The sequence below is a fragment of the Lampris incognitus genome, chromosome 4, assembly GCF_029633865.1.
Source record: "Lampris incognitus isolate fLamInc1 chromosome 4, fLamInc1.hap2, whole genome shotgun sequence".
NCBI classification, from domain to species: domain Eukaryota; kingdom Metazoa; phylum Chordata; class Actinopteri; order Lampriformes; family Lampridae; genus Lampris; species Lampris incognitus.
Window position 1 is genome coordinate 2,872,980 of NC_079214.1, and position 23,560 is coordinate 2,896,539.

General features: G+C 44.8%; 1 protein-coding gene across 3 annotated transcripts in view; it reads right to left on the reverse strand.

Moving 5' to 3' along the window:
- Window positions 1–1,353: 1,353 nt before the first annotated feature.
- The window catches only part of mical2a (microtubule associated monooxygenase, calponin and LIM domain containing 2a), a 127,288-nt gene continuing 105,081 nt past the window's right edge, over window positions 1,354–23,560 (reverse strand). The window contains exons 13-20 of one of the 3 annotated variants that reach the window (XM_056278239.1): window positions 19,642–19,841; window positions 17,691–17,794; window positions 13,174–13,245; window positions 12,946–13,080; window positions 9,891–9,995; window positions 5,334–5,511; window positions 5,052–5,128; window positions 1,354–4,775 (exon numbers count right to left, since the gene is read on the reverse strand). In XM_056278239.1, coding sequence (XP_056134214.1) covers window positions 4,371–4,775; window positions 5,052–5,128; window positions 5,334–5,511; window positions 9,891–9,995; window positions 12,946–13,080; window positions 13,174–13,245; window positions 17,691–17,794; window positions 19,642–19,841 — 1,276 coding nt within the window. In that variant the 3' untranslated portion in view covers window positions 1,354–4,370. Of the gene's footprint in view, window positions 4,776–5,051; window positions 5,129–5,333; window positions 5,512–9,890; window positions 9,996–10,199; window positions 10,295–12,945; window positions 13,081–13,173; window positions 13,246–17,690; window positions 17,795–19,641; window positions 19,842–23,560 lie in introns of those variants that run through there. The other 2 variants (XM_056278240.1, XM_056278241.1) reach the window with 2 other exon arrangements.

Consider the following 23,560-nt stretch of genomic DNA (forward strand, 5'->3'; position numbering starts at 1 on the left):
GAGTCAATACTTTGTGGAACCGCCTTTTGCTGCAATTACAGCTGCAAGTCTTTTGGGGTATGTCTCTACCAGCTCTGCACATCTAGAGACTGAAATGTTTGACCATTCTTCTTTGCAAAACAGCTCAAGCTCAGTCAGATTAGATGGAGAGCGTTTGTGAACGGCAGTTTTCAGATCTTGCCACAGATTCTCAGTTGGATTTAGGTCTGGACTTTGACTGGGCCATTCTAACACATGAATATGTTTTGTTTTAAACCATTCCGTTGTAGCCCGGGCTTTATGTTTAGGGTCGTTGTCCTGCTGGAAGGTGAACCTCCGCCCCAGTCTCAAGTCTTTTGCAGACTCCAACAGGTTTTCTTCCAAGATTGCCCTGTATTTGGCTCCATCAATCTTCCCATCAACTCTGACCATCTTCCCTGTCCCTGCTGAAGAGAAGCACCCCCAGAGCACGATGCTGCCACCACCATGTTTGACAGTGGGGATGATGGTGTGTTCAGACTGATGTGCAGTGTTAGTTTTCCGCCACACATAGCGTTTTGCATTTAGGCCAAAAAGTTCAATTTTGGTCTCATCTGACCAGAGCACCTTCTTCCACATGTTTGCTGTGTCCCCCACATGGCTTCTGGCAAACTGCAAACGGGACTTCTTAGGGTTTTCTTTTAACAATGGCTTTCTTCTTGCCACTCTTCCATAAAGGCCAGATTTGTGCAGTGCACGACCAATAGTTGTGCTGTGGACAGATTCCCCCACCTGAGCTGTGGATCTCTGCAGTTCGTCCAGAGTCACCATGGGCCTCTTGGCTGCATCTCTGATCAGTGCTCTCCTTGTTCGGCCTGTAAGTTTAGGTGGACGGCCGTGTCTTGGTAGGTTTGCAGTTGTGCCATACTCTTTCCATTTCCGGATGATGGATTGAACAGTGCTCTGTGAGATGTTCAAAGCTTGGGAAATCTTTTTATAGCCTAACCCTGCTTTAAACCTCCCCACAACTTTATCCCTGACCTGTCTGGTGTGTTCCTTGGACTTCATGATGCTGTTTACTCCCCAATATTCTCTTAACAAACCTCAGAGGCCATCACAGAACAGCTGTATTTGTACTGAGATTAGATTACACACAGGTTGACTCTATTTAGTCATTAGGTCAACATTCGATCATTCAGCAATCATCAGGCAACTTCTGAAGGCAATTGGTTGCACTCAGAGAAAAGGGGGCTGAATACTTTTGCACACCGCACTTTTCAGTTTTTTATTTGTAAAAAAATTGTCTTTGTACTTCACAATTGTGTGCCACTTTGTGTTGGTCTTTCACATAAAATTCCAATAAAATATATTTGTTTGTGGTCGTAACGTGACAAAATGTGGAAAAGTTCAAGGGGTATGAATACTTTTGCAAGCCACTGTATCTCTCACACACACACACACCATCTTCATGTGCCAAGATGCATGAATAGTAGTTGTATCACCTGTCACGCAACAGAAACTAGTTTAACCTTTGAGGTGTGAAACTTTGGATTCACTGTGTTGGTTTCTGCTCCTGACCACCTCCTGCAGAGTTCAACTCCTTGAAACTTCCATCGCTGAAGATCCATGCCAAACATTTTAAGCAATTTATCAGGCATGCTGGAAACCCATTTTCCCTTCGGTTAGCTGACTGTGGATTACATGACAGTGTTTTGTTGTTGCATCGTCATGCCCTGACATGTTAGCGTGCTGGCATCAGTCGTGCAGCCGTCACTCGCTGGTAGACGTTACAGGTCAGTTATAGTAAAGAAATCCGTGTGAGTGTCCACAACAACGCCCACACCGTGCAGCGAGCGTGCACGGGATTACCTTTAATCTGTCATTTCTCCCAACCATCCACGTGGCTCACCAACACAAACGTCATTAAAGGCTTGGGGGGAACAAGGGAAAGAGACGACGAGAGAGGAAATTACCTACGACAGATTTAACAAAGCCATAAACCAGTAGAAAACACAGATACACTGAACATGGAACAAAACATTCAAGTGAAAGCAGGTAAACCGTGGATGACCGTTCTCTCGTTATACAGGCAGGTTTTATCATACAGCGTACGCCACAGGTCCAGGCCGCCTATGTGAAGCCCGTCTTGAGGATAATGAGAATGTTGTGCTCCCGCTGAAAGCCGGGGCGGCAGCGGGCATCAGAATATCTAATGCCTCAGGCCGTGTAAGTGTTCAAATCTAGTACATTAAATACCTCATCACAAACCACAACATATGCTGCACACCCAGAACATCGTCATAAATACTAAACTCCTTCGTCATTCAATGTCAATTTACAAATTTAATAATTCTGCATATATTAATTTTGATGCATGAAGAAAATTGCACAGATTGGGGTATAAAATAAACTGACCAGTTGTAAAGTGCTTCATCTGATAAAGATAATCTGCACAGGGAGGAGGTGGAGGAGGTCCGTGGTTGAAGAGGAAGGGAAGGAGTATTCACTCACACAACATCACATCAGTAAACAAACAGCTGTAATAGGTTAATTTGATTTTTCAAGAAATTACAAAAGAATTTGTCAAGAGAGGTTTGTGCACCACAAGTGATTTGCCCATAAACAGCAGAGCAGCTGTTCGGCTTGTAAACACTGCAGCGTTTGCCCAGCAGAGGGCAGTAACACGCAGTGAATGTGGCTCTGCAGCTCCTCACTCAGCCACATTCTGTCTGTGTTAAAGACAACACAAAGGGATCTGACTTGGTACAAAAGACATCATGATAGTGTCAGTAAACATTCGCCATCAGCTCTGATAAATATCAGAACACATGACTGTAAAAAAACAAAAACACATGACTAAAAAACACATGACTGTAAAAAAAAAAACCCCAGGAAAACTGAGCAGGATGCGAGAGGACGCAAGCGCGTAACGCCCCAAACCCTGGACACCACCGTCCACCTCAGATCGCCATGAACAAGACAGCAGACTTAAAGTGAGACTCATCATCATCTTCATCACTTCAGATGATGAGAGAAGTCCGTCCTGACCTGAGTTAACCATGTAAAGTCCACACTTCCACAGTAAAAATGCCTGGGAGACCTCACGAGGCTTTGTGCTGATGTGTATTTCATCTATTCAACAAAATGTCTTCGTTTTTTATATTTAAAGCGTAATTAAATTTAAGGCACAATTACATTATCAAATTTGACTTTAAAATCAATATTGCAACAGTAACGTCAACTTATTGACCCCAAGATGAACACTGCTGAAACTGCAGTCAGCTGGTAGCGTTCAGTGTCTGCTTCTTTGGCTGATGGATGCCGAGGTGCATTCTGCACAGTCAGTCACACACAGGCATATACACACACACATTCACGCACACTGGGGCTGTTGGCAAGAGTCCGGCGCGTGCCTTGAAGGTCTCTGACCAAAAGTTTGCAAATTGAAAACTATTCTTGCACAGATCTGAGTGTGCAGATGCTGGTTTCTCTTCAATCCGTCTGATTGATTGTTTTGGCTGCGGCACCTCAGCTAAGTCTGAAACTGGCTGAGTGGTGTATTTTTCTCAAGAATTCGGCAATACAAATAATTTCAGTACACAAGTGTCACTATTCAGTATCCATCCATCCATCATCCGAACCGCTTATCCTGCTCTCAGGGTCGCGGGGATGCTGGAGCCTATCCCAGCAGTCACTGGACAGCAGGTGAGGAGACACCCTCACACACACACACACACACACACAACCATTCACAATCACACCTAGGGGCAATTTAGTACGGTGATTCACCTGACCTCCACGTCTTTGGACGGTGGGAGGAAACCGGCGCCCCCGAAGGAAACCCACACAGACACGGGCAGAATATGCAAACTCCACACAGAGGACGACCCGGGACGATCACCAAGGTTTGACTACCCCGGGACTCAGACCCAGGACCTTCTTGCTGTGAGGCAACCGCACTAACCACTGCGCCACCCTGCTGCCCACTGTTCAGTATATAATGACATATTATGATACTACCAAACACTACGATATACTGCAATACTTTGTCAAAATGTTAGAAAAATGTCTTAAAGAACACATCAATCTGCAGCAGATCAGAGTCATAACAAGTGTGACACTGACCCTGCTGCTGTGGTTCAGTCCTGTCACAACACTGCACCTGCCACCTAGTGGTCAGAGATGAAACTACACCGAAGTAGAGATGCTGACACGTCCCTGTGTCATCTGAAGAATCAATGCAGTGTTTCTGAATATCGATACAATATTGTGAAAGATAACATCACAATACCCAAATGTATTGGTATTTTCTTACACCTGTAACACACACACACAGACACACACGCACACACACAGTGTGAGTAAAGTCCTGTGGTTACAGATAAGGGGGGGGGGCTAACCCTGATGAGTGTCTAGATGAGTCCATGGCCAACCTGCTGGTCCAGCCATAGTATCAAGTGTTGCAGTGAGACGGACAGCAGCGGCGCGGCCTCATTAAACATCTGCAGCAAGACGTCCTGGAAGGCCAGCAGCAGGGGGACGCCCACGCTCAGCAGCTCATACAGGAACGCGTAGTCGTGGGTGTTGTCCCTCACATGGACCCTTATGGCCCGCGCTTTACTTTGCACCCAAAGGGACAACAGCCGAGGGGCATCGCACACCGTGCGGCTCACGCTCCGTGACAGACGCACGCCGTTCTGTAGGAAGGAAGTCAGGGTACCTGTCGCTCCTCGGCCCGGCGGCTCACCTGCAGGACGGCGGTCGGGAACTTCTCCATTTGGAGCTTGGCTGGCAGATCTCTCTCGTAGTCCATGATTCTGACAGAGAAGGTAGGATAGACAGAGTTTATGCGTCTCGTGGAATATCATTATTATTACTTTTTAATATAATAACCTTAGTTTAACCAGGAGGTCCCCTGAGACTAAAAACCTCTTTTTCCATGGAGAGTTGGCCGAGACAGCATGTCAACAAGGTACAAATACACAGAACTTTGACAGAAAGCAAGTGAAAACACACAGGCATTATGGACAGCACACACACAAGTTCAAACATATGTCATGAATTTTAAACGATTTATTAGTTGTAACACTCACCGAGTGTAAGTTATGATCCCTCCGTGGATTCCTTCCATTTCTACGTTGAGCAAAATGAAGTTTGCAGTACAGTTTACCTGAAAGATGGAAGCACTCATTAGAAGACGTCCCTGATGTAGGAGGTGAATCCTACATCCACCCGAACGTTCACCCGAGCATCCACCTGAACATTCACCTGAACGTCCACCTGAACGTGTGGATGTTACACCTGAACATCTACCCAAACGTCCACCTGAACATCCACCTGAATGTCCACCTAACATACACACAAGACATCATTACCCTGCTCAGAGTCGAAGGCCTGTGCTCCCTGACGCAGCGCCGAGCCACAGGTGTCGCAGCGAAAACATTCCCTGTGGAAATACAAGCCCTCAGCACAGATCCGCTCCACCACGTACACGCGTCTCTCACAGACATGACACTTGTCGCCGGAACGGAGAAACTCCCTGCCGACACAACCCTGCAACACAAAAGACAGACCGAGCCGCTGGTGAAACATATGAGATGACTTTATAAGAAAGCCACCTTATTTTGACATTGTACAGGTTACAGTGAATGTGTTCTCTGCATGTAACCATCCTGTTGTATAGCAGCAGTGAGCAGCTGCAGCACCTGGGGACCAACTCCAGTTCTTCTTTCCATTGCCTTGCTCAGGAGCACTGGCAGGAGTATAAACCCTAACATGCATGTCTTTTTGATGGTGGGAGGAAACTGAAGCACCCAGAGGAAACCCACACAGACACAGGGAGAACATGCAAACTCCATACAGAAAGGGCCTGGGATGGCCTGGGGTTCGAACCCAGAACCTTCTTGCTGTGAGGCAACAGTGCTAACCACTGGGCCACCGTGCTGCCATGACCTCACTACCTCATATCAGCCTTTGTGCCTTCATCCATTGCTGCTCATTATTGATTGTACCTGATCAGTATTAGTTTAAGAATTAGCGTGGGTGATTATAATAACTTGTTTCATTGGAATAAGTTCTTGTCCCGTCTGTTTCTGCTGCAATACTGACTGGCGCCATCTTCTGCTACTCAAAGTACCCCGACTGATGCAACATTGATTATTCCATCAACTTGAATGGTTCAATTATAAATACTGAAGAGTAAAAGTAATGGTTAATACATTTATATGACTGGTTTGATAACCCGGTGCAGCCACACAGTCCTTATGGTAATCCTTATGGTGTGTGCCGAGGCTGCAGAGCATCTCTCACCTGCACCACATTCACTTTTCACCAAAACACCCCCATCGACGGGAAAGGCTGATAAGTGCTGCTGGAAAGGCTAATAATGCAAATAAAGTACAGAACTTGAATAACAATGTCATAATCTTTAAAAATCCTTGTAAAGTGAAATGACAAAACTCGTGATAAATGTGAAGGAGGGGTGAAGCAGTGTGACTCCGTGTAAGTCCTGCATCTGATGAGAAAACATCAACACCACCAGCATGAATGAAGAGGTGAACGGGCCGTAGGACACGCACGTAAAAACACTGATCTACTTTCCAACTGACTTATGCAGATCTGCCCTTAATTTACAGGTAAAAATGAGCAAATGATATCCATCTAACACGTTTCATTCAATAAAATGTTAATAGTTTCCAAATGTCAAATGTTAGGTTTTAATTCAGTTTCATTTGAGACGGAACAATCTAGAAATAAAACCTTATGTTATTTCAGCAAAAAAACCCAAAAGTTTATATATATATTTAAATATATACACACACACACACACAGCTGTAGACATAGAAGAAAACATCTGTAACCTAAGTGTAACTGAACTGTTTATATCTGTGTATAACCTTTTCTTTGTGTGTTTTTTTATATATATATGCCTAGTTAATTGTGTAAGTAACATTTTGTTCATGTATCCATACTTAGTCTTTATTGACCCTTTGCACGTGACATCACGTCCCACTCGTGGGGAATATGAACGCCATAATGGACGGCAGGAAGTGATAGACCGGGAAATTCAAAAGCGAACAACAAAAACAAACAAAATATTGTGACGGATGAGTAGCTATTATAGTTTAAAGTGAAGTGATGGCTACCGATAGTCAGAGTAATGTTGTGGAGTTGTCCTGTGAAGTGAGTCACCTTGTAGGACGGCACAAAGAGCGATATGTGGAGAAGCTAGCGATAGCAGGGTTAGCTACCGACCCGTACCTTCTTCCTACCGATGTGTTCACGGATCTAGCAAAACCGTCCAGTCTGCCCGAGTTCAGTCCACACGATCTGTACCACTATGTTACCAACGGAGTGTCCCCACACACAGGTGCTGACCTAAAAGCATACAAAACTCTGGACGCTTACCAGTTCTTTGTAGCTGGTTGGGTTAAAGAATCGCAGTGCTACGCTCACAGCAGGGGGATGTACCTCATAATGGCAAAGGTAAGACATAGCTAGCCAGCTGTGTATGTTTTTAACCCGTTTCCCCTAGGATGCCAACAAAACTCAAATCGACTCTAACCAAAAGCAGCTCATACTTTCCTTGCCATTTCATAGTAGGCTACACAGTCTTGCCATCTAGCTAGCATTTGGGTCATTCCATAGAAAGTGTTAAGTTTGAGTCCACAACAATCAAAGGGGACAAGGAGGCATAATAAAACTGTCAGTAATGTTTTCAGTGTCTGAAGCCACTGATTCAAGTGTACTGGTTAGCATGAAGCAAAATACAATTAAATAATAAATATACAATTTGTATATTTTTAGCTGTTTTTGTTAAATTACAATCATTTTCTCATGTCCACTCTGACCATTTCTCACATTCATGTAAGGTAACACTTAAAAAATATCACATCTCAGACTTATATTGTTCTTATGAGCAAAAATACTTCCCTCTTCATATGAAATGTGTTAATTAAAATAAAAATGCATAATTTTTGGATAAAATATATATGTATTATCCAAAAATTATGCATTTTTAATTTAATTAACACATTTCATATGAAGAGGGAAGTATCCAAAAATTATGCATTTTTAATTTAATTAACACATTTCATATGAAGAGGGAAGTATTTTTGCTCATAAGAACAATAAAAGTCTGAGATTTATGTGATATTTTTTAAGTGTTACCTTACATGAATGTGAGAAATGGTCAGAGTGGACATGAGAAAATGATTGTAATTTAACAAAAACAGCTAAAAATATACAAATTGTATATTTATTATTTAATTGTATTTTGCTGCATGCTAACCATTTTATGTCCTTTGTCATTTTATCTGTCTGTTGCTAATTTTAAAGCACTTTTAAACTGACTTTTTAATTTGTCTGTTTCTTTCTAATGTAAAGGATTTCACGTATGAAAGGTTCTGTATAAATACAGTTTATATTATATTATTAAGAATAATTCTAATAATAATATTTTCAAACAGTTATAACCTTAATTTATGTAAATGATTAAATTGACTAACTGCAAACCAAACAAAGTGAATCTCAACCTGGTTCGATGTTCAAATGATAAAGTGTTCTGAGAGACTATTAGACATCTGGGGTCAATAAATGACACTTAGTGGTGAATCAGTTTGTCCAACTTAAACATTTAAGATCAGAATCCTTTCCTATTACTACAGGTGTTCCCCAGGGCTCTGTATTGGGACCCCTCCTGTTTATTATTTACCTACTACCTCTTGGCCACATTTTCAGGTAATCTAGCATTAAATTTCTCTGCTACGCGGATGACACCCAGCCTTATCTATCCACCAAGCCTACCTCCACTCTTCCACCCAATTCCCTTTCTGACTGCTTACTAGAAATTAAATCCTGGTTTTCATACCACTTCCTCACTTTATAGTGATAAAACTGAGGTCCTCCTAGTTATTACTAAATCTACTTCGGCTAAGCCTGATAGTTTTTCTCTTGACTATTGACAATTCTATAGTTCCTCCATTGCCTCAGGTTAAGAGTCTGGGTGTCATCCTGGACAGCACATTATCTTTTGAAGCTCACATCAACAACGTTACTCGGTCTGCAAACTTCCACCTATGCGAAATTAATCGTCTTCACTTGTCACTTACACCTAACAGCACCGCCATACTCACTCACACCCTAGTTCCGTCGCGTACTGACTACTGTAATTCTATCCTCTTTGGTCTTCCCTTCAATTGTCTTCATAAAATTCAATTGGTCCAAAACTCAGCTGCCTGTATCATTACCAGAACTCCTTCCATAGATCACATCACTCCTGTTCTGCAGCAACTCCACTGGCTTCCTGTTAAAATACCGTACTGACTTCAAGATCCTGCTCCTCACCTTTAAGGCCCTTAATAACTTAGCTCCTTCCTATCTTTCTGAACTCCTTCATATCCACACGCCCTCCCGCACTCTCAGATCCTCTTCTGCTCTCCAACTCACTGCACCATCAGCCCGCTTGACTACCATGGGGTCTAGAGCCTTCAGTCATTCTGCCCCCCGCTTATGGAACTCTCTCCCACAAGACATTCACAACTTTGACTCTCTTTCAACCTTCAGATCCCATCTCAAAACGCACCTTTTCAAACTGTCATATTCAGTCTGACCCACGCTTCACTGAGTTTTGTGCAGATGATGATTTTATACTTATCTGTTGTGTTAACTTTTTATTATCTACCTGCTTTGTTTTGATGTGATGCTGTCTGATACAGTGGTGCTTGTTTTTTAACTGTATTCTGTAAGGTGTCCTTGAGTGCTCTGAAAGGCGCCCACAAATAAAATGTATTATTATTATTATTATTAATAAATGACACTTAGCAGTGAATACATGAACAGTGGTGTGAGCAGGGAAAGGGGGTCTACATGCAGTGCTGCTAATGAGGCAATGGTGATTAAAACATGCTGAAAACAGGAATCCAGGTATTCACCTCGGGAACACCGACGTCTCCTGAGAACAAGCCGCTCAGATGAACGGCCTTCTCCTTCACGCTCTTTTTGTGAAAGTCTCTAGCGTGCTGAGTCTGAGCTTTCCTCTGTGGGACATTACAATGAGGAAAAAGGCATCATAGGTCAAAACAGTCTCGCCACTGCTCTGATGGGACATACAATTAGGTCGACTGAATGTCCCCTGAACAACCACTTCAACATGAAACAGAGAGCGGCGTTTGTCCTCCTTCCTTCATGAACACTCAGCTCTGATGTGTGCGTTGTCTGCAGAGCAGTGCTACTGTCTGGATGGATGAGCAGCTTATTAAAGCTTTATTTTATTCACTTCACACCTCAGTTGATGGGAAATTAAGCTGTGAGACTGATGCAGAGATGAGCACCTTACCTACAAAAGTAAAATAAGTTGATTCAGGGCTAACCAGTAGGCTGGCTCCTGGTGTTATAGTCAGACTGAATCAATTCTAAATAAATTCTGGATAAATTCTATCTAGCTCCACAAAAACACAAACCAAAATGTAAGACAAGCACATAATATTGAATGAAAGTGGAATTTAGGGATTTCTCAGAGAATGGGAAAAATGTAAAACAAGATTTTGGAAAGGAAATGAGAGACAGAAGCATTCAAAAGAGAAAGACAAGTAGGTGGAAAAAGTCAACGTTCACCTCAGTAAATTTTTCATCCACCTCTCGGAGGCGCTGCAGCATCCTGGACATGACCAAAACCGCCGAGCGGTACGCAGCAGAATAACCGGGGCCATCTGAGCTCTCAGCTTCAGGTGCTGTTTTATCTGCATGTCTGACTTTCCTAAATGATGGCGTCGGGCTGGAGGGCTGCGGTGGAAGCTGGACTTTGGGTTTGGGCAGCAGCCACGGCGTGTGCGCCGTTGCGTTTTTGACAGTGGTTGTGGACTGAAAGTTAAAATAGATTTGCAAACATGAGCTGTGGCTTAGCTCACCATCAAGCTAAGTCAGTTTTTTCCCCCCCCTCTTTTCCTCTCCAATTGTACTTGGCCAATTACCCCACTCTTCCGAGCCGTCCCGGTCGCTGCTGCACCCCCTCTGCTGATCCAGGGTGGGCTGCAGACTACCACATGCCTCCTCCGATACATGTGGAGTCACCAGCCGCTTCTTTTCACCTGACAGTGAGGAGTTTCACCAGGGGGACATATTTCCCTCAGTTCCCCCTCCTGCACAGGCGCCCCGACCAACCACAGGAGGCGCTAGTGCAGCGACCAGGACACATACCTCCATCTGGCTTCCCACCTGCAGATACGGCCAATTGTGTCTGTAGAGATGCCCGACCAAGCTGGAGGTAACACGGGGATTCGAACCACCGATCCCCGTGTTGGTGGGCAACAGAATAGACAACTATGCTACCCGGACCCCCCTAAGCTAAGTCACTTTTAATCGAGGACAGTAAAGTTTTGACTTGCTATGCTTTATTTATTTATTAGGCCCATTTAGTTTTCATATGGGCTCAAGATCGTTTCAATCTTCCAGGAATTCTCGTTAAAAAACACCTTTTGTGTTCAGGGTGTGGTGTTGCATAACTAAAGTGAAAAATGTGCATGGTTGTACGTGTGTTTGTGCACACGTGTACTTTCACATGGCTGCACAGCCAGTGGTGCATGTCATTGAAATGTAGTGGGACAATACTGACCATATGAATTGAAGTACCCAAACTTCAACTCATATAAAGTCAGCAAAAACTGGGGTCTCGGTGTGACGCCTGACATTTCTCCGTAGGTGTCACATGCCGTATGGCGGTCTTTGCTTTTAAATCTGTTCATTCTTTTGGACAGATATTGACATTTCAAGAGTTTAGGGCAAAGAGCAGCCAGTTTGTTTTCGCTACTGTGTGTGTCTGTGTTATCAGTTGTTCCCTGAATCTTAGTCAGTCTACCTGGATCTTGGGGGGAGGTTTTGGTGGTTTTGGCAGTCTGAGCTTGACTGGCGGGATCCTCGCCGCATCAGCAGCATCTGAGGTCGATGAGCAGGCAGAACACAGCAGAGTTTGTTGGGTCCCAGAGGACGGATGAGGAGAGGACTTAGCAGGAAGGTTTGGATGTAGAGAAGACAGAAGAAGGTGTAAAAGGTAACAGACAAGAACGGAAAAGCCAGGAAGTCATGAGAGAAAAGTTTCCTGTCAGAGATTTAAACCTCCGACCCCTCTAAGAGGCTTCTGTTCACTATCTATATATTTTTTGGGGGGGGGGGCTTTTCCCCCTCTTTTCTCCCCCAATTGTATCCGGCCAATTGCCCTATTTTCCGAGCTGTCCCAGTCTCTGCTCCACCCTCTGCTGATCTGGGGAGGGCTGCAGACTACCACATGCCTCCTCCCATACATGTGGAGTCACCAGCTGCTTCTTTTCACCTGACAGTGAGGAGTTTCACCAGAGGACCATAGCATGTGGGGGGGTCACGCTATTCCCCCCCAGTCCCCCCCTCAAACAGGCGCCCCAACCAACCAAAGGAGGCACTAGTGCAGCGATCAGGACACATACCCACATCCAGCTTCCCACCCACAGACACGGCCAATTCTGTCTGTAGGGACGCCCGACCAAGCAGGAGGCAACACTGGGATTTGAACTGGTGACCCCCGTGTTGGTAGGCAGCGGCATGGACCGCTACACTACCCGGATGCCCAGAATATCTATTTTAATGTATTTCTGCTATCCTGGTAAAGAAAGACAGGCCAGCTCTAGACAGACAGACAGGCAGATGAAGCTATGTACAGATGTATAGAGATAAACAGCTATGTAGAAAACATCAAGATAAAGACTAAGATGAAAAGGTAAAGCTGAAGAAAGGTAAATAGAAAACATCAAGATAAAGACTAAGATGAAAAGGTAAAGCTGAAGACAGGTAAATAGAAAACATCAAGATAAAGACTAAGAGGAAAAGGTAAAGCTGAAGAAAGGTAAATAGAAAACATCAAGATAAAGACTAAGATGAAAAGGTAAAGCTGAAGACAGGTAAATAGAAAACATCAAGATAAAGGTACATAACAATGTGAAACACGTCGGTTGTGGTTACCTGTCCCTGGGAGTTGTAGTTTGGGTTGCTGTCAAACTTGGCCAGCAGCTGAGAGGCCATGGAGCGAACTTTGTTCTCTGCAGACGCCCTCCCTCCATCAACTGACGAGCTGCTGTCAGTCTGGATGTTGGTGTTCTGTTAGGGATTACCACCACGGAGTCAAATGAACAGGTTTACATGTGGCGCCATACACTAGATTAATACAATGCTAGAAATCAACTCACAAACCTCTTCCAAATAACTGCAAACTTTTCTTCTCCTTTTGTAAGTGGAGTCTGTTCCCTCCAACTTCTTCTCATCCTGAAAGCAGCAAACCAAAGAAGTGAATATTGGACTGAGGGAAGAACGACAGAAATCAACACCACCCAAAAGGAAAAGGTGGAATGTCTTATCAGCTTTTTTGGCACATTGCTGTTCATTATCTTTCATTGTCGCTGTTCATTATCTGCAGCACGGTGGTGCAGTGGTTAGGAAGGAATCAGGAAGGAACACTTTGTCATGTCACCGCATGTACTGGTGGTGCACATGAAGTGAAATGAAATGCCATTTCACACAGATCACAGCAGTACAACATACAAACACACATTCAAGAACTACAATAACACACATACCCACACTAACACAAATACCCAAACTAACACATATCCACACTAACACACATACCCAAACTAACACACATACCCAAACTAACACAAATACCCACACTAACACACATATCCAAACTAACACACATATCCACACTAACACACATATCCAAACTAACACACATACCCACAGTAACACACATACCCACAGTAACACACATACAAACTACGGACGAAAGTTACAGCCTGTCTCAGCAATGCAATGGCACCACCGTCCAACATCAGCAGAGATGAGAGGAATGTTCTCACGACTCTCAGTAAGGACAATAGCATCATCATCCTTCAAGCAGACGAAGGCAGATGCCCTGGTGTATTAAACCAGACAAGCCTATCATGAGAAAGTTATGACGTTACTTAGCAACATGAACACTTATGAGCCCCTGAAACCAGATCCAGGCAGTGGTTCCAAGAAAAAGAGGACAGATTGTCTGAGGCTGTTAGAACAGGACAATGCTACTGACAGAATGTTGTACCACAGATTATAACCAGGGGGCGCTACACCAACTCTGTATGGGTTACCTAAGATACATAAACAGGATGTGCCACTATGGCCAATTGTTAGTATGATTCAGTCAGTGACCTATCACCTCTCTACGTTTCTGGCATCTGTTCTGAACCCGTTGGTAGGCAGTAATAAACATCACATTCACAACACTGTGGATGTTGTGGATAAGGTGAGGGGCATCATCATGGAGGAGGATGAAACAATGGTCTCTTATAATGTTATGTCTCTCTTCTCCTGCGTTCCTGTTGATGAAGCAGTGGAGGTAGTCTGTATGAAATTATAAAACGACCCCACCCTTAGCAATAGCACCACCCTTAACACTGACCAAGTGTGTCTGCTCCTGAAGCAGTGTCTTCAGTCAACGTACTTCACATACAGGAGGCAGTACTATAGGCAGAGGCATGGGTGTGCTATGGGTCCCCCAGTCTCACCTGTAGTGGCCAACTTGTATGGAGGAAGTGGAAAAGAGGCTCTGATGTCCTATTCAGGGACACCACCTAGCCATTGGTTCAGATTTGTGGACAACACCTGGGTTAAAATTAAATCTCAGGATGTACCACGTTTCACCAACCACATTAACTCTGTGGACACCACATCAAGTTCACAAGGGAGGATGTGGAATGTGACAGGTTAGTCTTCTTACACTGTGAAATTGAAATTGGTGATGGGGGACATTTAATTGTTGATGTTTACTGTAAACCAACACATACTAATCAGTACTTAAGGTTTCTTTCTCATGATCCACTTGAGCACAAACTAGGAGTCATCAGGACGCTGTACCACCGAGCTGACAACGTCCCCACCGATACAGCGGCCGGGGTAGGGGAGAAATCCCACATTAAACAGGCCCAGGTTAAGTGTGGTTATCCTAACTGGGTGTTTGTCAAAGCCAGGAAGATGCTCAAACAGTGCACCAGCCAATCAAAGAGAGAAGGACAACAGCTGCCTAGGCATAAACCAGTGTTGTCTCTGTATGTGGTGGGAGTGTAGGAAAAAATGAGATGCGTATTTTCCAAGCACCGCGTCTCGGTTGCTTTCACCCCAAAACACGCTGCGCCAGAAGCTGGCCCACTCCAAAGATCGGGTCCCTCAGCACAAACAGAGCAATATAGTGTACACTGTAAAGTGCCAGGAGGATTGCCGTGACTTGTACATTGGGGAAACCAAACAGATGCTGGCGAAGAGGATGGCACAACACAGAAGAACTACCTCATCAGGCCAGGACTCTGCAGTCTACACCCATCTACAGGCCAGTGGCCACTCTTTCAAGGATGAGGATGTGCACATTCTTGATAGGGAGGAACGCAGGTTTGAATGGGGAGTCAAAGAGGCCATCTATGTAGAGGGAACGACCATTCCAGAACCGGAATGGTTCTGGAATATGTAATTTGCATATGAAACCAATCGTTGTTTTCGGTTGTTATGCCACTGTATTGTTTATAAGGATGGGGATACCGGCAATCAGTTGAGAATGAAGAAGTCACTTAGAAGAGTGATGAAACATTTATCTCAATAAACATTGTGTCCAGATGAACTGATTCAACTTTGTGATTTTACACACGTAGTTAAACGTTGTTTTGAAACATATCCTGCAATTTTGGTATAGTCTGATTTGTGCTATGCAATGCCTATTTTTTGCATTTGTAGCACCTTCAACTTGAATAAACTTTCAGGGTATGTTTCAGGTACTTATGTGGACATATTCTAGTTTTGTGATGATTAGCCCAACAGTTGCTAACTTTGGCCTATTTATGTACTGAACCACACCTTTTTGAAGTTCATTGGTTAGTATCTTGAAAATAAAATAAGACATCAACAAGTTTTATGCAACTTTTGATAAGCTATGTCCAGTAATGATCCACAGAAAATGTGGTAGCAATCAGGCCAACGGTTGAGGAGGAGCTGTCAAAAATGTGTTTTTCATTCATTCATTCATATTCAGCTGCTTCTCCGGGGTAGGGTCACGGTGGCAGCAAGCTAAGTAGGTCACTCCAGACGTACCTTTCCCCAGCAATGCCCTCCAGCTCCTCTTGGGGGATCCCAAGGCATTCCCAGGCCAGATTGGACATGTAGTCCCTCCAGCGAATTCCGGGTCTACCCTGGGGTCTCCTCCCAGTTGGATGTGCCCGGAAAACCTCCAAAGGAAGGCGCCCAGGAGGCATCCTGATCAGATGCCTGAACTACCTCAACTGGCTCCTTTCGATGCGAAGGAGCAGTGGCTCTACTCCTTCCTCCCTCCGGATGTCCAAGCTCCTCACCCTATCTCTAAGGCTGAGCCCAGACATCCTACAGATGAAAACTAATTTCAGCCGCTTGTATCCGCGATCTCACCCTTTCGGTCACTACCCAAAGCTCATGACCATAGCTGCGTGTTGGAACAAAGATTGACTAGTAAATTAAGAGATTTGCCTTCCGGCTCAGCTCTCTTTTCACCACAATGGTCCGGTACAACATCCGCATTACTGCTGATGCTGCACCAATCCGCCTGTCAATCTCCCGCTTCGTTCTACCCTCACTCGTGAACAAGACCCCGAGATATTTGAACTCCTTCACTTGAGGCAATAACTCATCCCTAACCCGGAGGGAGCAATCCACCATTTTCTGATAGCGAACCATGGCCTCGACTTGGAGGTGCTGACTCTCATCCCAGCCATTTCACATTCAGCTGCAAACCGCCCCAGTGCGTGCTGGAGGTCAAGTTCTGAAGAAGCCAACAAAACCACATCATCTGTGAAGAGCAGAGTTGCCATTTTGAGGTTCCCAAAATGGACACACTCCTCACCCTGGCTGCATCTTGAGATCCTGTCCTTGAATATCACAAACAGAATCGGAGACAAGGGACAACCTTGTCGGAGTCCGACACCCACCAAAAACATGTTTGACTTTGTGCCGAGAATGCGGACACAGCTCTCACTTTGGTTATACAAGGACCGGATGGCTTGTAGCAACTGCCCCGATACCCCATACTCACGCAGTACCCCCCCCACAGAGTGCCCTGGGGTACACAGTCATAAGCCTTCTCCAAGTCCACAAAACACATGTAGACTGGCTGGTCAAACTCCCATGTCCCCCTCGGCACTTCTGCAAAGGTAAAGAGTTGGTCCGTTGTTCCATGGTCAGGACGGAACCTGCATGTTCCACCTGGATCCGAGGTTTGACAATCGGAGCCTCCTTTCCAGCACCCTACAGTAGACTTTCCCTGGGAGGCTGAGCAATGTGATGCCCCGATAATTGGAGCACACCCTCCAGTGTGTTCATGTGTTTTCAAAGAATTCAAAATGGTGGAAAATCTAGACAGGCCGACTTTAGTGGTTCTTGGGGCAAATTTGTAGTTAGGATAGATGGATATCTGTACCAGGTTTTGTGTAAATCGGACTCACAGCATAGGAATTATGACCTTCAAAATTTGACCTCTAATTATAGTGCCCCCCATCAGACCAATTGGGGTCATATTTCTTGGGCAGCACTTGCACACAACTTCCAATCAATGGGCAAAATCTCATGTCTCTACCGTTTACCATCTCACGGGAATTTGTGCAAACATTTCTTATGAAAAATAAGAGGGTTTAAACCCTCCAGGCTTTAACCCTAATTACCTTTGGAACCCGTTTTCTTGGCAGGGTAAGACTTAGGGTATTTTTCATACTTCTGACTTCTTTTGATGGACATTCTTCATCGTTTTCATTCGCCCCTCTGGAACCTGCAATATAAAATATAATCAGCGGTGTAGTGGAGGGAAAACATACCTAAACCCAGTTTACACACCTTTTTGTTTTGTTTATTTTGTTAACTTTGGTTTTATAATTCATCTCCAGCCTGTCATGTAAGTGTTAAACAGTGCTACTGTCCAGTGAATGAGGCCGGAAACTTTACCTCAATGTATTTCTCGCATGGTTCTGTACATGACCTGCACTGTTGAACAATACAGACTTCTTTCCTCAGAAAGTCAAGTAAAATTTCACAGTCTCTTTCAGTAGAAACGGATGCTCCACTGGATTGAGATCTGGGGAATTGGGAGGCCATGGCAAAACCTTGAAATCTTTGTCATGTTCCTCAAACCATTCCGGAACAGTTTTTGCATTGTGACAGGTCGTATTATCCTGCTGAAAGTGGCCATTGCCATTAAGGAATACTGTTGCCATGAAAAGGTGTACTTGGTCTGCACCAACGTTTAGGTAGGTGGTACTTGTCAAAGTAACATCCACATCAATGCCAGGACCCAAGTTTTCCCAGCAGAAATTGCCCAGAGCATCATACTGCCTCTGCTGGCTTGCCTTCTTCCCACAGTGCATCCTGGTGCCATCTCTCCCCATGCACATCAATGACCCTTGGATGCCCATGACCCTGTCACCGGTTCACCTGTTGTCCTTCCTTGGACCACTTTTGGTAGGTACTGACCACTGCATACCGGGAACACCCCACATGACCTGCCGTTTTGGAGATGCTCTGACCCAGTCGTCTAGCCATCACAATTTGGCCCTTGTCAAAGTCACTCAGATCCTTACGCTTGCCCATTTTTCCTGCTTCCAACACATCAACTTCAAGAACTGACTGCCACCTGCTGCTTAATATATCCAACCCCTTGACAGGTGCCATTGCAACGAGATAATCAGTGTTATTCACGTCACCTGGCAGTGGTTTTAATGTTTTGGCTAATCGGTGTATATTTCACACCTCATTTTGTGAGAAATTTCAGGTCACAGATTCTCATTATCATTAATTTAGACAACAAAATTGTATATTGTGATATACCAATATCTGAATTGCATCCCAATTCAATACCATTTAAAGATTATAAATGAGACTATTGAGTTATTATTCAGCCTAACTGTTTTTCTCTCTCCCTTTTTCTCCTCAATTGTTTCCGGTCAATTACTCCACTCTTCCGAGCCGTCCTAGCTGCTGTTTCACCCCCTCTGCTGATCCGGGGAGGGCTGCAGACTACCACATGCCTCCTCCGATGCATATGGAGTCACCAGCCGCTTCTTTTCACCTGACAGTGAGGAGTTTCGCCAGGGGGACGTAGCACATGGGAGGATCATGCTATTCCCCCAGTTCCCCCTCCCCCCTGAACAGGCGCCCCAATCGACCAGAGGAGGCGCTAGTGCAGTGACCAGGACACAAACCCACATCTGGCTTTCCGTCCGCAGACACGGCCAATTATGTCTGTAGGGACACCCGACCAAGCCGGAGGTAACAGGGGGATTCGAACTGGCAATCCCCGTGTTAGTAGGCAACAGAATAGACTGCTACGCTACCAAGATGCCCCATATCCAGCCCAACTTTACGACATGGATGACTGGTGTTATGTGTTTCTCCTGGTACGTAGTTTGTCTACTATGGGAGGAGGAACATTTCTATGGAGTCACAGAAAGTTGAATCGGTTCATCTGGATACAACTTTTATGGAAAGAGAAGAGTTTCATTAAATGTTTCACAAACGTTCCTCTCAATAAACATTTTATCCAGATGAACTGATTCAACTTTCTGTGATTTTCTAACCTGGATTATTGAGCATGCATAAAGACATTTCTATGGAGTGGAATACCTGGAGCAGGTAGAGGAGAGCCACGGAAGAGTTCATAAAACTTAGACAGGTAGGAGATCATTCGGGTCTTGTCCAGGTCCTGGCAGCTGGCCAGCTCCATCCCGGATATGAATGGCTGGATGCCAAACTCCCGTTCAGCGATGTCAAATGCCAGCTGGAGGTTTGCAGCAGAGTCCTCCTCACTTAAAGAATCAAAATCTCTGATGAAGAAAAAAAAAACCCATATTGGCTTAAGTAAAAATCCAAAAGCGGAAAAAAGGCGGTTAACTTCAAATGATTTACTTTCCTAGTTATATGATCATAAAATTCATAACCCAGCCACTGAGAGTGCACAAGCCAGTGCATTCTTAGTGCCGGTCTCAAGCCCGGATAAATGGGAAGGGTTGCATCAGGAAGGGCAGCCGGCATAAAACCTTTGCCAAATCAAATATGCAAATCATAAATCAGATTTCCATAACAGATCGGTCGAGGCCCGAGTTACCAACAACCACCACCGGTACTGTTGGCCAGCAGGGTGCCAGTGGAAACTATGCTACTGTTGGGCGAAGGAGAAGAGGAAGGCATGTACAGAGGCAGTGGGAGAGGCGAGTATGGAGGTGAGAGTCGGAACTTCGAATGTTGGCACTATGACTGGTAAAGGGAGAGAGCTGGCTGATATGATGGAGAGAAGGAAGGTATATGTATATACTGTGTGTGCAAGAGACCAGGTGGAAGGGGAGTAAGGCCAGGAGCATTGGAGGTGGATTCAAATTCTTCTACCATGGTGTGAATGGAAGGAGAAATGGGGTAGGGGTAATTCTGAAGGAAGAGTATGTCAAGAGTGTGCTGGAGGTGAAGAGAGTGTCAGACAGTGATGAGTATGAAGCTGGAAATTGAAGGTGTGATGATGAATGTTATCAGCACATATGCACTGCAAGTTGGGTGTGAGATGGAAGAGAAAGAAGAATTCTTGAGTGAGTTGGATGAAGTGGTGGAGAGGGTACCCAAGGAGGAGAGAGTGGTGATCGGAGCGGATTTCAATGGCCATGTTGGTGAAGGAAACAGGTGTTGAGGAGGTGATGGGCAGGTATGGTGTCAAGGAGAGGAATGTGGAAGGACAGATGGTGGTGGATTTTGTGAAAAGGATGGAAATGGCTGTGGTGAATACATATTTCAAGAAGAGGGAGGAACACAGGGTGACGTATAAGAGTGGAGGAAAGTGCACACAGGTGGACTATATCTTATGTAAGAGGCACGATCTGAAAGGGATTGGAGACTGCAAGGTGGTGACGGGAGAACGTAGCTAGGCAGCATCGGATGGTGGTCTGTAGGATGACTTTGGAGATCAAGAAGAGGAAGACAGTGACAGCAGAGCCGAGGATCAAATGGTGTAAGTTGAAGAAGGAAGACTGTTGTGTGGAGTTCAGGCAGGAGGTAAGACAGGCACTGGGTGGTAGTGAAGAGTTGCCAGATGGCTTGGCAACCACTGCAGAAATAGTGAGGCAGACAGCTAGGAAGGTACTTGGTGTGTCATCTGGACAGACAAGGAAGACAAGGAGACTTGGTGGTGGAATGACGACGTACAGCAAAGTATACAGAGGAAGAGGTTGGCAAAGAACAAGCGTGATAGTCACAGAGATGAAGAAAGTACAAGGAGATAATAATAATAATAATAATAATAATGGGCTGATGAATGAAAAAAACAAGAGAGAGAGAGAAGATTGGATGATGTAGGGATAGTGAATCAGGAAGTGTGGTGGATTAGCAAGGAGGAAGTGAGGGCAGCTATGAAGAGGATGAAGAGTGGAAAGGCAGTTGGTCCAGATGACATACCTGTGGAGGCATGGAGATGTTTAGGAGAGATGGCAGTGGAGTTTTTAACTAGATTGTTCAACACAATCTTGGAAAGTGAGAGGATGCCTGCGGAGTGGAGAAGAAGCATACTGGTACCGATTTTCAAGAATAAGGGTGATGTGCAGAGCTGTAGCAACTACAGAGGTATAAAGTTGATAAGCCACAGCATGAAGATATGGGAAAGAGTAATAGAAGCTAGGTTAAGAGGAGAGTTGATGATCAGCGAGCAGCAGTATGGTTTCATGCCATGAAAGAGCACCACAGATGTGATGTTTGCTTTGAGAATGTTGATGGAGAAGTATAGAGAAGGTCAGAAGGACTTACATTGTGTCTTTGTAGATTTAGAGAAACCATACGACAGGGTGCCGAGAGAGGTGTGGTATTGTATGAGGAAGTCAGGAGTTGCAGAGAAGTATGAAGGAGTGGTGCAGGATATGTATGAGGGAAGTGTAACAGTGGTGAGGTGTGCTGTTGGAATGACAGATGGGTTCAAGGTGGAGGTGGGATTACACCAAGGATCGGCTCTGAGCCCTTTCTTGTTTGCAATGGTGATGGACAGGTTGACGGACGAGATCAGGCGGGAGTCTCCGTGGACGATGATGTTTGTGGATGACATTATGATCTGTAGTGAGAGTAGGGTGCAGGTTGAGGAGAGCCTGGAGAGGTGGAGGTATGCACTGGAGAGAAGAGGAATGAAATCAGTAGGAGCAAGACTACATATATGCGTGAACAAGAGGGAGGACAGCGGAATAGTGATGATGGAAGGAGGTGACGAAGGCATATGAGTTTAAATACTTGGGGTCAACTGTCCAAAGTAACAGGGAGTGTGGAAGAGAGGTGAAGAAGAGTGCAGGCAGGGTGGAGTGGGTGGAGAAGAGTGTCAGGAGTGATTTGTGACAGAAAGGGTACCAGCAAGAGTTAAAGGGAAGGTTTACAAGATGGTAGTGAGACCAGCTATGTTGTATGGTTTGGAGACAGTGGCACTGATGAAAAGACAGGAGGTAGAGCTTGAGGTGGCAGAGATGAAGATAAGATTTTCATTGGGAGTGATGAAGAAGGACAGGATTAGGAACGAGTATATTAGAGGGACAGCTCAGGTTGGACGGTTTGGAGACAAAGCGAGAGACAAGATTGAGATGGTTTGGACATGTGTGGAGGAGAGATGCTGGGTATATTGGGAGAAGGATGCTGAATATGGACCTGCCAGGAAAGAGGAAGGCCAAAGAGGAGGTTTATGGATGTGGTGAGGGAGGACATGCAGGTGGCTGGTGTGACAGAGGAAGATGCAGAGGACAGGAAGAGATGGAAACGGATGATCCGCTGTGGGGACCCCTAACAGGAGCAGCTGACAGTAGTAGTAGATAATCATAAAATACATATCAATACATATCAAAACAAAATCCACTCAGGCTCATACAAATAGGCTTAAATTACCGTTGCAGAAGCACATGCTGCGCTCCACTGAAAATCTTATGATTTTATAATTCTTTTGACACAAACAAGATGATTTTATCATAGAATTTTAATTTAGCAGATGTTCAGAGTAATTATGAAGCCTTTTACTGTGGAGGCCACAGAGACCAAAACGAGGAGAAAACCTCCTTATTGTGAAGTTAAAAGATTTCAAGAGGAAGTGAAGAACACAGAGAACAGTGAACTAAAGCGTGAAGAGATTTTGATTATAAATAGCTACAATCACAAACACTGGAACAACGGTTCTTTATTTCAGCCTAGCGATGAAGATAGAAAGGGTTGAAATGTAGCACACAGAAACATAGTTTACTGTGATCAGTCAATTGATCAAATAATCATCCATTCCGTCCATCCATTATCCGAACCGCTTATCCTGCTCTCAGGGTCACGGGGATGCCGGAGCCTATCCCAGCAGTCACTGGGCAGCAGGCAGGGAGACACCCTGGACAGGCCGCCGGGCCATCACGCAAGGCCCACACATTCACACCTCGGGACAATTTAGTACGGCCGATTCACCTGACCTGCATGTCTTTGGACTGCGGGAGGAAACCGGAGCACCCGGAGGAAACCCATGCAGACATGGGAAGAACATGCAAACTCCACACAGAGGACG